This window comes from Pseudorasbora parva, chromosome 22, assembly GCF_024679245.1.
Source record: "Pseudorasbora parva isolate DD20220531a chromosome 22, ASM2467924v1, whole genome shotgun sequence".
Classification (NCBI taxonomy): Eukaryota; Metazoa; Chordata; class Actinopteri; order Cypriniformes; family Gobionidae; genus Pseudorasbora; species Pseudorasbora parva.
Window position 1 is genome coordinate 41,210,621 of NC_090193.1, and position 13,452 is coordinate 41,224,072.

At 44.5% G+C, this 13,452-nt stretch overlaps 1 protein-coding gene across 2 annotated transcripts; it reads left to right on the forward strand.

Moving 5' to 3' along the window:
* Positions 1–447: 447 nt before the first annotated feature.
* ero1b (endoplasmic reticulum oxidoreductase 1 beta) lies at positions 448–13,151 on the forward strand. Of its 2 annotated transcripts, none has more exons than XM_067431017.1 (15): positions 448–785; positions 2,540–2,659; positions 2,861–2,944; positions 3,039–3,080; positions 3,962–4,044; positions 6,038–6,111; positions 6,193–6,313; positions 6,437–6,483; positions 6,563–6,601; positions 7,065–7,157; positions 7,715–7,961; positions 9,006–9,075; positions 9,159–9,245; positions 11,724–11,857; positions 12,843–13,151. In XM_067431017.1, exons 1-15 carry the CDS (start codon positions 648–650, stop codon positions 12,901–12,903), a joined length of 1,440 nt encoding a protein of 479 aa, XP_067287118.1. In that variant the 5' UTR covers positions 448–647; the 3' UTR covers positions 12,904–13,151. The 2 variants fall into 2 exon arrangements, with proteins under 2 accessions (XP_067287118.1, XP_067287119.1); XM_067431018.1 differs by lacking the exon at positions 448–785 and adding an exon at positions 1,016–1,458.
* The last annotated feature ends 301 nt before the right edge of the window (positions 13,152–13,452 follow it).

Sequence of the window (13,452 nt, forward strand, 5' to 3'; positions counted from 1 at the left end):
TAATTTTATTCTAATAAATGTACTTATTTAGTTTAGTTGTTTTACTTTAATCAAATTGAAAATAAAATATTTTTTGTTTTATTTAAATATTTTTAGATCAATTTATTTTGATCTAATACATTTATTTAAATACAATTTTAATGTTTGTTTAATTAAAGTAAAATATTGTATTAATACTATTAATACTAATCAATTAATGTATTTAAATACAATATTTTTTTACTTTAGTCAAATTGATTTATTTAAATGATTTTATGTAAATATTTTAAAACAAATGTAATGATTTAATTCTTTGTATAAAAACAATGTTATTATGTATTTATAATATTTGTAATCCATGTCTCTTAATGTGAAGTATTATTTATTCCCTTAAATATAACAGTGTTTAGTTAGTGCTCCTCTAGCGCGCCCCCGCGGCCTCTGGCGCATGTGCACTTCTGTCGGACACGCCCCTCGCTCAGACACGCCCCTCGCTCTCTGTAGCGTTTCCGGTGTCGATGCTCTACAGCTGTTGTTTTCACAACTCTGAGCATTTTAACGTGTTTTTCCTCCGCCATTTAACGCGACAGAGCTCGTGTGTATAATGTCCGTGTAGCGCGTGACTGGCGCTGATTTTGGCGCGGGAGCTCGAGAGTTTTTACCTCAGGATGCTGAACTCGACGCTAGCCCGCGGTTTGCTCGCTCTCCTCAGCTTACTCTTCGCGGTTCCCGGTTCGGGATGGTTCCAGAAGACCCCCAGCCCGCCTCCGGTTCCCGACGGACCGGACCAGAGCTGCCTGTGCCATGTACGTGACCGTAAATTACTCATAATTCTGATTATCATACAGTAATACTGCACTGTTTCTGGCATGTTCTGCTGGCGCGCGCGTGTGACGTCACCGCGGCCGTTGCGGTTTTCCGTTAGTGTTCGTGTATCTTAATAATGTTTATTATTATTAAACGCTTTACGGTATTTATTCCGTACTGTCTGTGTTCGCTATCAGTTATCGAAAAAACATATTGATTTCACGTTCATAGCACAGTGGAGCATAAATGGCGCGATTTAAAATGTTATGTTTGATTAAAAGCGAATAATGCAGGAACGAAAGTGTTCTGTATGAAGGGAAATGCGTTGGAATGCAAAGCGTCTGTTATTCAGCGTGGTGTTGTCCCATTGGTCCGCCAGGTGGGCTGACGTCAGAACCACGTGGGGTTTGTAGTTTTTTAGCCTTTCCTGGGCCGTTGACAGCAGCGCTGAGCGCGCCAGCAGGGAACTACAGCGCGTCGCGTGTGGGCGTGTTTGAGGATGACGTGTCTTTGTTTGGAGGCGGGGCGTCGTGCACGCGGTAGTTGGTCGAGTTTGACAGCTCGTCATCACTCTCTCTCTCACCGAGCAGCGGGAACGGCATGTCTGCGCTCGGGGGCGCGCGCGCGTGTCTGTGTGCTCTGGCACTTTTTGGACTTCTGCACTCAGAGCAGGTCAGATGCGAGTGCGCGCTGTATTTTAAATTATTAATTATGAAATGCAATGAAGTATAAGCTTTGAGTTTCAGTTATGGATGTGAGGTCACCTGACTGTGTGTGTGTGTGTGTGTGTGTGAGAGAGTGTGTGTGATGGGTAAGTTTAGGGGCTGTGTGTGTGTGTGTGTGTGTGTGTGTGTGTGTGTGTGTGATGGGTAGGTTTAGGGGCTGTGTGTGTGTGTGTGTGTGTGTATGTGTGATGGGTAGGTTTAGGGGCAGTGTGTGTGTGTGTGTGATGGGTAGGTTTAGGGGCTGTGTGTGTGTGTGTGTGTGTGTGTGATGGGTAGGTTTAGGGGCAGTGTGTGTGTGACAGAGATGGGTAGGTTTAGGGGCAGTGTGTGTGTGTGTGTGTGTGTGTGTGTGTGTGATGGGTAGGTTTAGGGGCTGTGTGTGTGTGTGTGGGTAGGTTTAGGGGCTGTGTGTGTGTGTGTGGGTAGGTTTAGGGGCTGTGTGTGTGTGTGTGTGTGTGTGTGTGTGTAGGTTTAGGGGCTGTGTGTGTGTGTGTGTGTGTGTGTGTGTGTGTGTGTGTGTGTGTGTGTGTGTGTGTGTGAGATGGGTAGGTTTAGGGGCTGTGTGTGTGTGTGTGTGGGTAGGTTTAGGGGCTGTGTGTGTGTGTGTGTGTGTGTGTGTGTGTGTGTGTGTGTGTGTGTGTGGGTAGGTTTAGGGGCTGTGTGTGTGTGTGTGTGTGTGTGTTTGTGTGGGTAGGTTTAGGGGCTGTGTGTGTGTGTGTGTGTGTGTGTGTGTGTGTTTGTGTGGGTAGGTTTAGGGGCTGTGTGTGTGTGTGTGTGTGTGTGTGTGTGTGTGTGTGTGTGGGTAGGTTTAGGGGCTGTGTGTGTGTGTGTGTGTGTGTGTTTGTGTGGGTAGGTTTAGGGGCTGTGTGTGTGTGTGTGAGATGGGTAGGTTTATGGGGAGTGTAAGGGGATAGAATGTACAGTTTGTACGGTATAAGAACCATTACGCCTATGGAAAGTCCCCACAATTCACTTAAACCTAATGTGTGTCTCTCTCTCTCTCTGTGTGTGTGTGTGTGTGTGTGTAGCTGACCGGTGTGCTGGACGACTGCTTCTGTGACATTGAGAGCATCGACGTCTTCAACAACTTCAAGATATTCCCACGCGTGCAGAAGCTCAGCGAGAGAGACTTCTTCAGGTACTATAAGGTGAGGCGTCACACACACACACACACACACAAGCTCAGTGAGAGACTTCTTCAGGTACTATAAGGTGAGGCGTCTCTCTCTCTCTCACTCACTCACTCACACACACACACACACACACACACACACTACTCCGCCCATCACACACTCCTCACGATATCCTTACTGATCTCTGTGTGTGTGTGTGTGTGTGTGTGTGTGTAGGTGAACCTGAAGCGTCCGTGTCCGTTCTGGCCCGATGACGGCCATTGCTCCATCAGAGACTGTCACGTAGAGCCGTGCCCAGAGGTCAGAGGTCAACACATCACACACCGATCTGTTATTAAACTCTGTGTGTGTGTGTGTGTGGTGTTATGATCAGTTCTGTTTCCTTTTCCTGCAGAGTCAAGTTCCTGTAGGAATTAAATCCGGCAACTATAACAAGGTGAGAGACTTCCAGATGTGTGTGTGTGTGTGTGTGTGTGTATATATATGAGTGTGTGTGTGTCTGCTGAGAGAGTCCGACTGTTTGTTTGTTCAGCCGTGTGACCCGTGTATGTTTGCTGAAGGTCGAGTGGCAAGAGCGCCTCGTACGTGTCGGATAACACACACTCATGCACACACTCACACACACACACACTCACACACACTCATGCACACACTCACACACACCCTCAGGTTGTTTTAGTGAGCGGCGGGCACATCTGGACAGTAGGAGAGCTTTCTCACGATGAACCGCTCTTATTTTATCCTCACTATTACCCATCAGAGCGGGCCGGCGGCCTCAGGGTCATGGGCAGCCGAGGCTCCCTGATGCACGTGTTTGATAACTTGTGTATATTCAGCCTGTGACAGAAACACGTGTGTGTGTGTGTGTGTGAGTGAACCGGTCGGACTGGATCTGTAGAGCAAACAGCAGATATTAAAGGCTGAGCCCTTACGATGGCTTCATGTGACGATCGTGTTAAGTAAAGGATGCGTTTATTTAGATGTTGAACTCGATCGTGGTCATATAACGCTTTATAAGAAGGTCTTGTGTGTTAATGTGCTGTTAATATACACACACATTTTGTCTTTGTTAACGTCAGTTAATATAAAAACATCTCATCTTTAGTTCATGTCAGCCTGGCTCCGTTAAATAATATTAAGACACAACTTTTGATTTTGATGATGTTTTAGTGAATATTAATATCATTTTTTAATTTGTTAGCTAATGTAGCAAACTAATGTTAACATGAGCCCTCATCGTGCAGCGCTATCTGCTTTATATTGTGTTTTTGCAGCACTTTAAGCTCTAGTAACGTGTGTGTGTGTGTGTGTGTGTAGTTTTCTCAGGCTGCCAGTGCTGGCGGTGGCGTCAGTGACTGTGAACAGGCTCATGAACTGGGGGCCATTAACAGCACACTGAGGTAAAGCGGGGACACACACACACACACACAAATCTATAACCTAAAACTTCCCATAACACACACACTGCCCCTAAACCTACCTAACACACACACACACACACACACACACACACACACACACACACACAAACCTATAACTTCCCATAACACACACACTGCCCCTAAACCTACCTAACACACACACACACACACACACACACACACACACTGCCCCTAAACCTACCCCTCACACACACACACACACACACACACAAATCTATAACCTAAAACTTCCCATAACACACACACTGCCCCTAAACCTACCTAACACACACACACACACACACACACACACACACACACACAAACCTATAACTTCCCATAACACACACACTGCCCCTAAACCTACCCCACACACACACACACACAAACACACACACACACTGCCCCTAAACCTACCCCTCACACAAACACACACACACACTGCCCCTAAACCTACCCCTCACACACACACACACACACACTGCCCCTAAACCTACCCCTCACACACACACACACACACACTGCCCCTAAACCTACCCCTCACACACACACACACACACACACACTGCCCCTAAACCTACCCCTCACACACACACACACACACTGCCCCTAAACCTACCCCTCACACACACACACACACACACTGCCCCTAAACCTACCCCTCACACACACACACACACACTGCCCCTAAACCTACCCAACACACACACACCACACAAACCTATAACTTCCCATCACACACACACTGCCCCTAAACCTACCCCTCACACACACACACACACACACACTGCCCCTAAACCTACCCCTCACACACACACACACACACACACTGCCCCTAAACCTACCCCTCACACACACACACACACACTGCCCCTAAACCTACCCAACACACACACACCACACAAACCTATAACTTCCCATCACACACACACTGCCCCTAAACCTACCCATCACACACACACACTGCCCCTAAACCTACCCCTCACACACACACACTGCCCCTAAACCTACCCCTCACACACACACTGCCCCTAAACCTACCCCTCACACACACACACACACACACACACACACACTGCCCCTAAACCTACCCATCACACACACACTGCCCCTAAACCTACCCCTCACACACACACACACACACACACACACACACACACACACACACACTGCCCCTAAACCTACCCATCACACACACACTGCCCCTAAACCTACCCCTCACACACACACACACACACACACACACACACACACACACTGCCCCTAAACCTACCCCTCACACAGACACACTGCCCCTAAACCTACCCCTCACACACACACACACAGACACACTGCCCCTAAACCTACCCATCACACACACACACACAGACACACTGCCCCTAAACCTACCCATCACACACACACACTGCCCCTAAACCTACCCCTCACACACACACACACACAGACACACTGCCCCTAAACCTACCCCTCACACACACACACACACACACACACACACAGACACACTGCCCCTAAACCTACCCATCACACACACACACTGCCCCTAAACCTACCCCTCACACACACACACACACACACACACACACAGACACACTGCCCCTAAACCTACCCATCACACACACACATTGCCCCTAAACCTACCCCTCACACACACACACACACACACACACACACACACACACACACACACACACACACACACACACACACACACACACACACACACACACACACTGCCCCTAAACCTACCCCTCACACACACACACACACACACACACACACACACACACTGCCCCTAAACCTACCCATCACAGGAAACATTCTGCATTTTTACTTTCTCATAAAAACTCCTCCTGTGTGATTTATAAGCCTTTTGAAAAGTGGGGACATGGGTAATGTCCTCATATTTCACCCTCTCCTGTAATACCACACACACACACACACACACTTTAAACACTGCTTTCTGTCACAGCAATCAGAGCAAAGAGGCGTTCGCTGACTGGGCTCATCATGACGACGCTCAGGATCACTTCTGCGGATTGGATGGTGAGAGGAAGTTTTGATCTGTAATAATCAGGAGATATGAGGTGGTTATTTATATGTGTGTGTGTGTGTGTGTGTGTGTAGATGAGATGTCTCCTGAGGCCGAGTATGTGGATCTGCTGCTCAACCCGGAGCGATACACCGGATATAAAGGCCCGTCCGCCTGGAGAGTCTGGAACAGCATTTATGAGGAAAACTGCTTCAAGTGAGACACACACACACACACACACACACACACACACACACACACAGATAGACAGAAGAACTGAGACACACACACTCATTAACTAAATCATTCTGCTCTTCCTCCTTAATGTTTACCTCTCAGGCCCAGATCAGTGTATCGTCCTCTCAACCCTTTGGCTCCCAGTCGAGGTGCGTTTAGTTCAGTTCAGTTACAGGTGTGTGTGTGTGTGTGTGTAACCTGAACCTTTCTCTCTGTCTTTCCTCTCAGGTGATGATGATGGTGAGGGATTCTACAAATGGCTGGAAGGTGAGTTTACACTGTAAACATGAACACACACACACACACACACACACACACACACACACAGGCTCTGAAACACTGAGCCGTCCTGTTCTGTGCTTCTGTTAGTGAGTTTTATCCATTGCTCTTCTGTGGGCCTGTTGATCATGCATTCGTGGAAGCGTTTGCATAATAATAGTTAAGCAAATCGCGCTCGCGAGGCCTGACGTTGTGCTCGTGTTTTCTCACACACACTCCTCATTATCTGAAGTCACGTGTGCAGATCTTAACTCTCGCGCTCCTGTCATGTGACCGTGCAGAATAACAGACGAGGGCTCTTGAGCTCATGATGTTTAGACTGGGTTTGTGCAAACTTTAGGTTTGTATAAGGATCCAAACCAAATTAATTTGTGTTTTTTTTTTTTTTTTTAATACGTAAATGTGTTTAGTTATCATTACCCTTTGATTCAGAGTGTGTGTGTGTGTTCAGGTTTGTGTCTGGAGAAGCGTGTGTTCTACCGTCTGATCTCCGGCCTCCACAGTAGCATCAACATCCACCTGTGCGCTCAATACCTGCTGGACGGTAAACACACACACACACACACACACCCTTGTTTTTGTGACATATGGGGCATTCCATAGGCGTAATGGTTTTTATACTGTACAAACCGTATTTTCTATCCCCTTACACTGCCCCTAAACCTACCCATCACACACACACACACACACACACACACACACACACACACACCTGTGTCATACCCATGGCATTATACACATTTGAGTCCTCATATGTCACAAAAACATGCACACACACACTCACACACACACACACACTCTCTCTCTCTCTCTCTCTCTCTCTCTCTCTCTCTCTCTCTCTCTCTCTCTCTCTCTCTCTCTCTCTCTCTCTCTCTCTCTCTCTCTCTCTCTCTCTCTCTCTCTCTCTCTCTCTCTCTCTCTCTCTCTCTCTCTCTCTCTCTCTCTCTCTCTCTCTCTCTCTCTCTCTCTCTCTCTCTCTCTCTCACACAGACACACACATGCACTCTCACACACACACACACACACACACACTTTTTCGCTCTCTCTTTGATCAAATCCATTCTGCTAAAGTAAAGTGTGTGTGTGTGTGTGCGCTCTCAGAGGGCTGGGGGAAGCCCGTGTGGGGTCCTAATGTGCAGGAGTTCCGTCAGCGCTTCTCCCCGGCGGAGACTAAGGGCGAGGGCACGCGGCGGCTGAAGAACCTGTACTTCCTGTACCTGATCGAGCTGCGAGCGCTGTCTAAAGTGGCTCCGTACTTCGAGCGCTCCTTCATCAACCTCTACACCGGCAACACTGAGGAGGATTCAGCCACCAAAGAGCAGCTGCTGCAGATCCTCAACGAGACCAAGTGAGGAGGACACACACACACCTTAAACACCAGCTCATGTCCCCAGAGTAAACTCTCAAGGCGTCGCATATCGCGGGCGGGGGGTTGGCGAAAGTGTAACTGATGAAAGAACGCCTAGGCTTTTCTTGACCCTAAAGGGTTAGTTCACCCAGAAATTAACCTTCTGTCATTAACTCATCTCCCTAATGTCGCTCCACACCCGTAAGACCTCCGTTCATCTTCACACACAGTTTAAGATATTTTATATTTAGTCCGAGAGCGTATGCAAGTGTATGCACACTATACTGTCCATGTCCAGAAAGGGAATAAAAACATCATCACAGTAGTCCATATGAGACATCAGTGGGTTAATTAGAGTCTCTTGAAGCATCCAAAATACATTTGGGTCCAAAAATAACAAAAACTACGACTTTATTCAGCATTGGCTTCTCTTCCGCGTTTGTGTTCAGCTGCTGACGTGTGATCTGATGCGCTCGTGTATTCGGGATCAGATAAATATGGCTGAGCAAAAAAATGCCAGTCTTCCTCTGTGTGGAAATCCTTCGACATGTTTGCGAAGGTCGTTTAGATTACAGCGTGCGTCTCCTCAGACTATAGAGAAGCTCAGATGCTCCAGATAACACAAAGAAGAGAAGCCAATGCTGAATAAAGTCGTAGTTTTTGTTATTTTTGGACCCAAATGTATTTTGGATGCTTCAAGAGACTCTAATTAACCCACTGATGTCTCATATGGACTACTGTGATGATGTTTTTATTCCCTTTCTGGACATGGACAGTATAGTGTGCATACACTTGCATACGCTCTCGGACTAAATATAAAATATCTTAAACTGTGTGTGAAGATGAACGGAGGTCTGACGGGTGTGGAACGACATAAATTTCATTTTTGGGTGACCTAACCCGTTAACTGAACGTCATAAACATATTTACATGTTATATGCAATATTGACACTTCAAGACATCCTTTTTTAGTAGCGTTGCACGTTATGCAGGGTCTTTTATACAGTCATTAAATTAAAACAAGGTATGTGTGTGTGTTTGCAGAGCGTTTCCCATGCACTTTGACGAGAGCTCCATGTTTGCTGGTCATAAGATGGAGGCGAAAACATTAAAGGTGCGTTGAGTGACCGATTGAACCATTTGATTATGACCTCTGTGCAGCTGTGACCTCTGACCTCTGTCACTCGTGTCCTTCAGGAGGAGTTCAGGCTTCATTTCAAGAACATCTCTCGGATCATGGACTGCGTGGGCTGCAGTAAATGCAGACTCTGGGGGAAGCTACAGGTACGGTGTGAAGCCTGGGGCCGGTGGCATGAAGCTAGCTGAACAAACTCTGGGTTACAGGATTAGTTTTGAGTTGATAAATCCTGATAAATGCAACCTGGTTTAGATCAAGCTCAACCGTTCCTCAAAGCTCGGTTTAAACTTCCTCTGCCACCTCAGGTTTAATCCAGAGTTAGCGATCGACTCTGAAGCGCCTGAAAGTGTGACACGTGCGGCAAACAGCCAATCACAGCGTCCGTTTGAGTCGCTTCTCTTCTGAAGGTTGAGAGATCGTTTTGAAAATGATCATGAAATTAAATGTGTTCCCAAAGCAGAAATAAACACTTTAGTTTGAGAAGGCCACTGAAAGAATATCTGACTATATCAGTGCATGATGTGAATCAAAGAAATCTGCCTATAATTATAGGTTCACAAAGAGCTCAAATTAATACACGCTGTTTAAAAGAATATGAATGCATGTAGTATATTACTATTTGGCTACTTGTCAATTAATATAATAGGTATATGGACATATGAATCCAAAGTGAATATAATTCATATAATATAAGTGTAATATATAATTAGCACCAAAAGATGCACACTTTTATTTCAAAAGTTTTTTCAATCTAAGCTTTAATTTGGAATGAGACACACAGGGGGTGTGGCTTTATTGCATCTTTACTTGCAGCTGATTGGTCCAGTTTGGGTTTGCGATCTCTAACCCAGAATAAAACCGTCTCGAGCAGGTTAGCCTTGGTGTTAGTTACCATGGTGATGAACACTGTTTTTTCGGGCTCAGGAAGGCAGTTATCATCAGAGTTTGCTCAAACTAATCTCGAACTTACTCTTAAAATAAAAATACTCTACAAATTTTTGTCCTGCCAAAGCATTATTTGACGAGTTATTGTGCTTTATAAATTGATTTAGAGTAGACTAATGTGCGTGACAGGGAGCACGGACACTGAGGGACAGAGAATGAGTCTTCAAAACCATCACCGTCTGAGCTCTCACTCGCACATCAATCAAAATCAACTGAACTGACACAATGGTAAAGGTCTGAAGGCTGACTCCGTGCTCCACAATATTTTCCCTGAATTACTGCTGGATGTGAATTGTGCTCAAAAATCGCACACACAGCGGTCATAAACCATACTTTCAAATAAACAGGAAAATATCCTTATGAAGGGTTTTCTGTGATCAATCTTTGGCGTTGTTTTAACAGTCTGGGTTCACATATAACGTGTCCGCTTTTGTCTGATTCGCGAACTAATGACTCATTTGAACCGATTCATTTGAATGAACTGATCTGTCCAACACTGAACTTACGAATCGGTGTGTGATCATTTACTCACAACACCTCTGAGATGAGACCGCAAATGTGCTGGCCCCATTACACGAGAGGGTTGGTAAGAATTAGTCTTAATAATCCACAGTATTTATTTTAAGTATTTATATTGATAATGTGTAGTAAATAACCCCCAAAAAATTAGTTTAAACTGGAATGAGGTGAAACCAGAACAACCCAAGTTGTTGATAACCAATAACTTTATTAAGTTGTATATGGTAGAGAACTAATTACATTTTTAATGCTACTTTTAATGATTGTTGCCAAAATAATTAATCGGTAAACCATGCAAACTGTAAAAGCGAGGAACTAAAGAAACGTATGAGATATCAAAATTAGATGAGGAAAAATTAAATTGCATTTATTTTACATTTATTGTCAGTATTGGGCTCGCAGATCACGCGGGTAGGTACTTTTACTGTTGGTGTGTGTGTGTGTGTGTGTGTCTGTCTGGACAGCCACCACCGCAGACCATTTCTGAGCCAGGAAAGCCTCATCGGCACGTCATGCTCAATAAACCCGTCTCCGGTGCAATAACTCTTATCTTATAAGAGAATAAAATCTTTCAAGCATTCATATTCTTGTGTAATCGACGCACCATCCTAAATAAACCCATCTCTTGCGTGATACCCTAATCTGACCTCTGAGCTGTGCGGTGTCCAGAATAATAATCCTCCACTGTGTGTTAATAGGCCAGAGGAGAACTGAGTCTGGTTTCTCTAAGGTTTATTTTTCTCCGTCATGCCCTGATGGAGTTTCGGTTCCTTTGGTCGCCTTTGGCTTGGCTTGCTCAGTTGGGGACACTAACATTATGATCCAATTTATCGAACTAAATATTCAAATAAAATTAATTAAATAATACTGATCTGCCAACATTGTCTCTCTCTGATAAATTAAAATAAGCTGATAACATCACTGTTTACTCCAGAACGACTGTACAGCCAAATCTAATTCTGCTGCAGTATTGTCCTGTTTAACACTGAAGCTGCTCTGACACAATCGGCACTGGAGAAGAGCGATAGAAATAAAGATGACTGATTGATTGATTGATTGAAAAACCCTGTTACCTGGGTAACTGAAGCCAGCTTTGTGGAACAGGCACTGATGTTGAAGCCTCCTGAAGCTCAGGTAACTCAGCTCTGCTTTCCCATCAGACTCAGGGTCTGGGAACGGCCCTCAGGATCCTGTTCTCCGAGAAGGAGATTAAAAACCTTCCAGAAAACAGCCCGTCCATCGGCTTCCAGCTCACGCGGCAGGAGATCGTGGCTCTGCTCATGGGCTTCTCCAGGTACGCTCTCACACTGCACTGCACAAAACGCTCTTCTTACTCAGTCATTGTGTCTTCTTTACAGTCTAAATATCACAGTTCTTAAATCAAGATGCATTTACTAGATCAGTAGGTTGAAAGTTTTGTTGAAAATAAAATCAAAGTGAGTTTTTGCTTAAAACAGGCAAAATGATCTGCCAATGGGGTGAGAAAAATAATCTTATTTCTGATTGAAATCTTGTTTCCGAACAGAGTTAAGATTATTTTTCTCACCCCATTGGCAGATCATTTTGCCTGTTTTAAGCAAAAACTCTCTTCATTTAAATATTTCCCGCCAGAAAACAAGCACAAATATCGTATGTAATTTTACTGATCTAGCAAATGCTTCTTGATTTAAGAATTTTTAGATATTTGTACTGAAAACAAGAAAAATACTAAATAAGGAGCATTTTTTGCAGTGTAATGCCTGTATAAGATCTAGTGAGCATGGCATGTATTTTGGAGCCTGTTCATTGGATGGTTGACTAGCCTATTTATGCTATAGGCTGCTAGCTAGCTAAATGACGTAGATTACGATCTATATAATTTGTTAGTCAAATGCGTCCTTTGTGTTAAACAATTTCTTACCTTGTCGTTGATGACTGCGTGTCAAAGCCATCCTTAAAGGCTGTAAAGACGTGTTTCTCGTGTTTTATTCAGGTGATAATAACGTACATCATACTTTGTTTAAAAAATAGTTTTAAAGGGCTGATGAATAGAGAAATCAACTTTCCCTTGAGCCTTTGATATATAAAAGGTCATGGTAATATAAGATTATATTGTTAGTTTCAGAGCTGATAACTTCCTTGTTAGTCAAAGGAAAGCTTTTATAGACACCAGGCCCAGAAAACAGGGCTCTTTAATCAATGACGTATTAGAAGAGGAAACTCCGCCTCTACAGATAGATGTGTAAGCCCCACCCACTTGCTTATGTAGCCCCACCCATCTCTCTCTCTCTCTGTCTCAGACTCTCCACGAGTATAAAGGAGTTGCATAACTTCCGGACTCTTCTGAAGGACCACAGGTAGCACAGCTCAGCCCACTGGACTCTGCTATAGTCTTCTCCATCCCATAATAAGGCCCGTCTCAGGGACTGAAGATGGATCTTGACCCCTTCGGCTCTGCTTCAGCTTCCCGATGCTGCGGTGTGTGTGTGTGTGTGTGTGTGTGTGTGTGTGTGTGTGTCTGGTCCTGCTGATTACTGTGTGTCTTTACTTTCAGTCTGTTGTGAATCCAGGTCACATTTTTACGGAAGAGGATTAGGGCCAAGCAATACTAACAAAATGTAACCCATCTCGACATTAAAGTCATTATAATGTGAGATTAAACTCGAGAAAAATCGAAATACAATCTTGAGAATTAACTAATTAAATATGGAGAATAGTCGTTGTGTTTCGAGAAAAAAACGTGTTAAATTTCATGTTGTACAAACGTAAGTAGGATACATCACACAAATAGGACTGTTTCATTTATTATTATTATTCTAAAAAGATCTGGCTGCTTGCTAATTCACGTTGAAGTTCGGATGCTAATAGCCTAATTCTGTCCTAATCCGCTAAAGTTGGCCGTATTTCTTT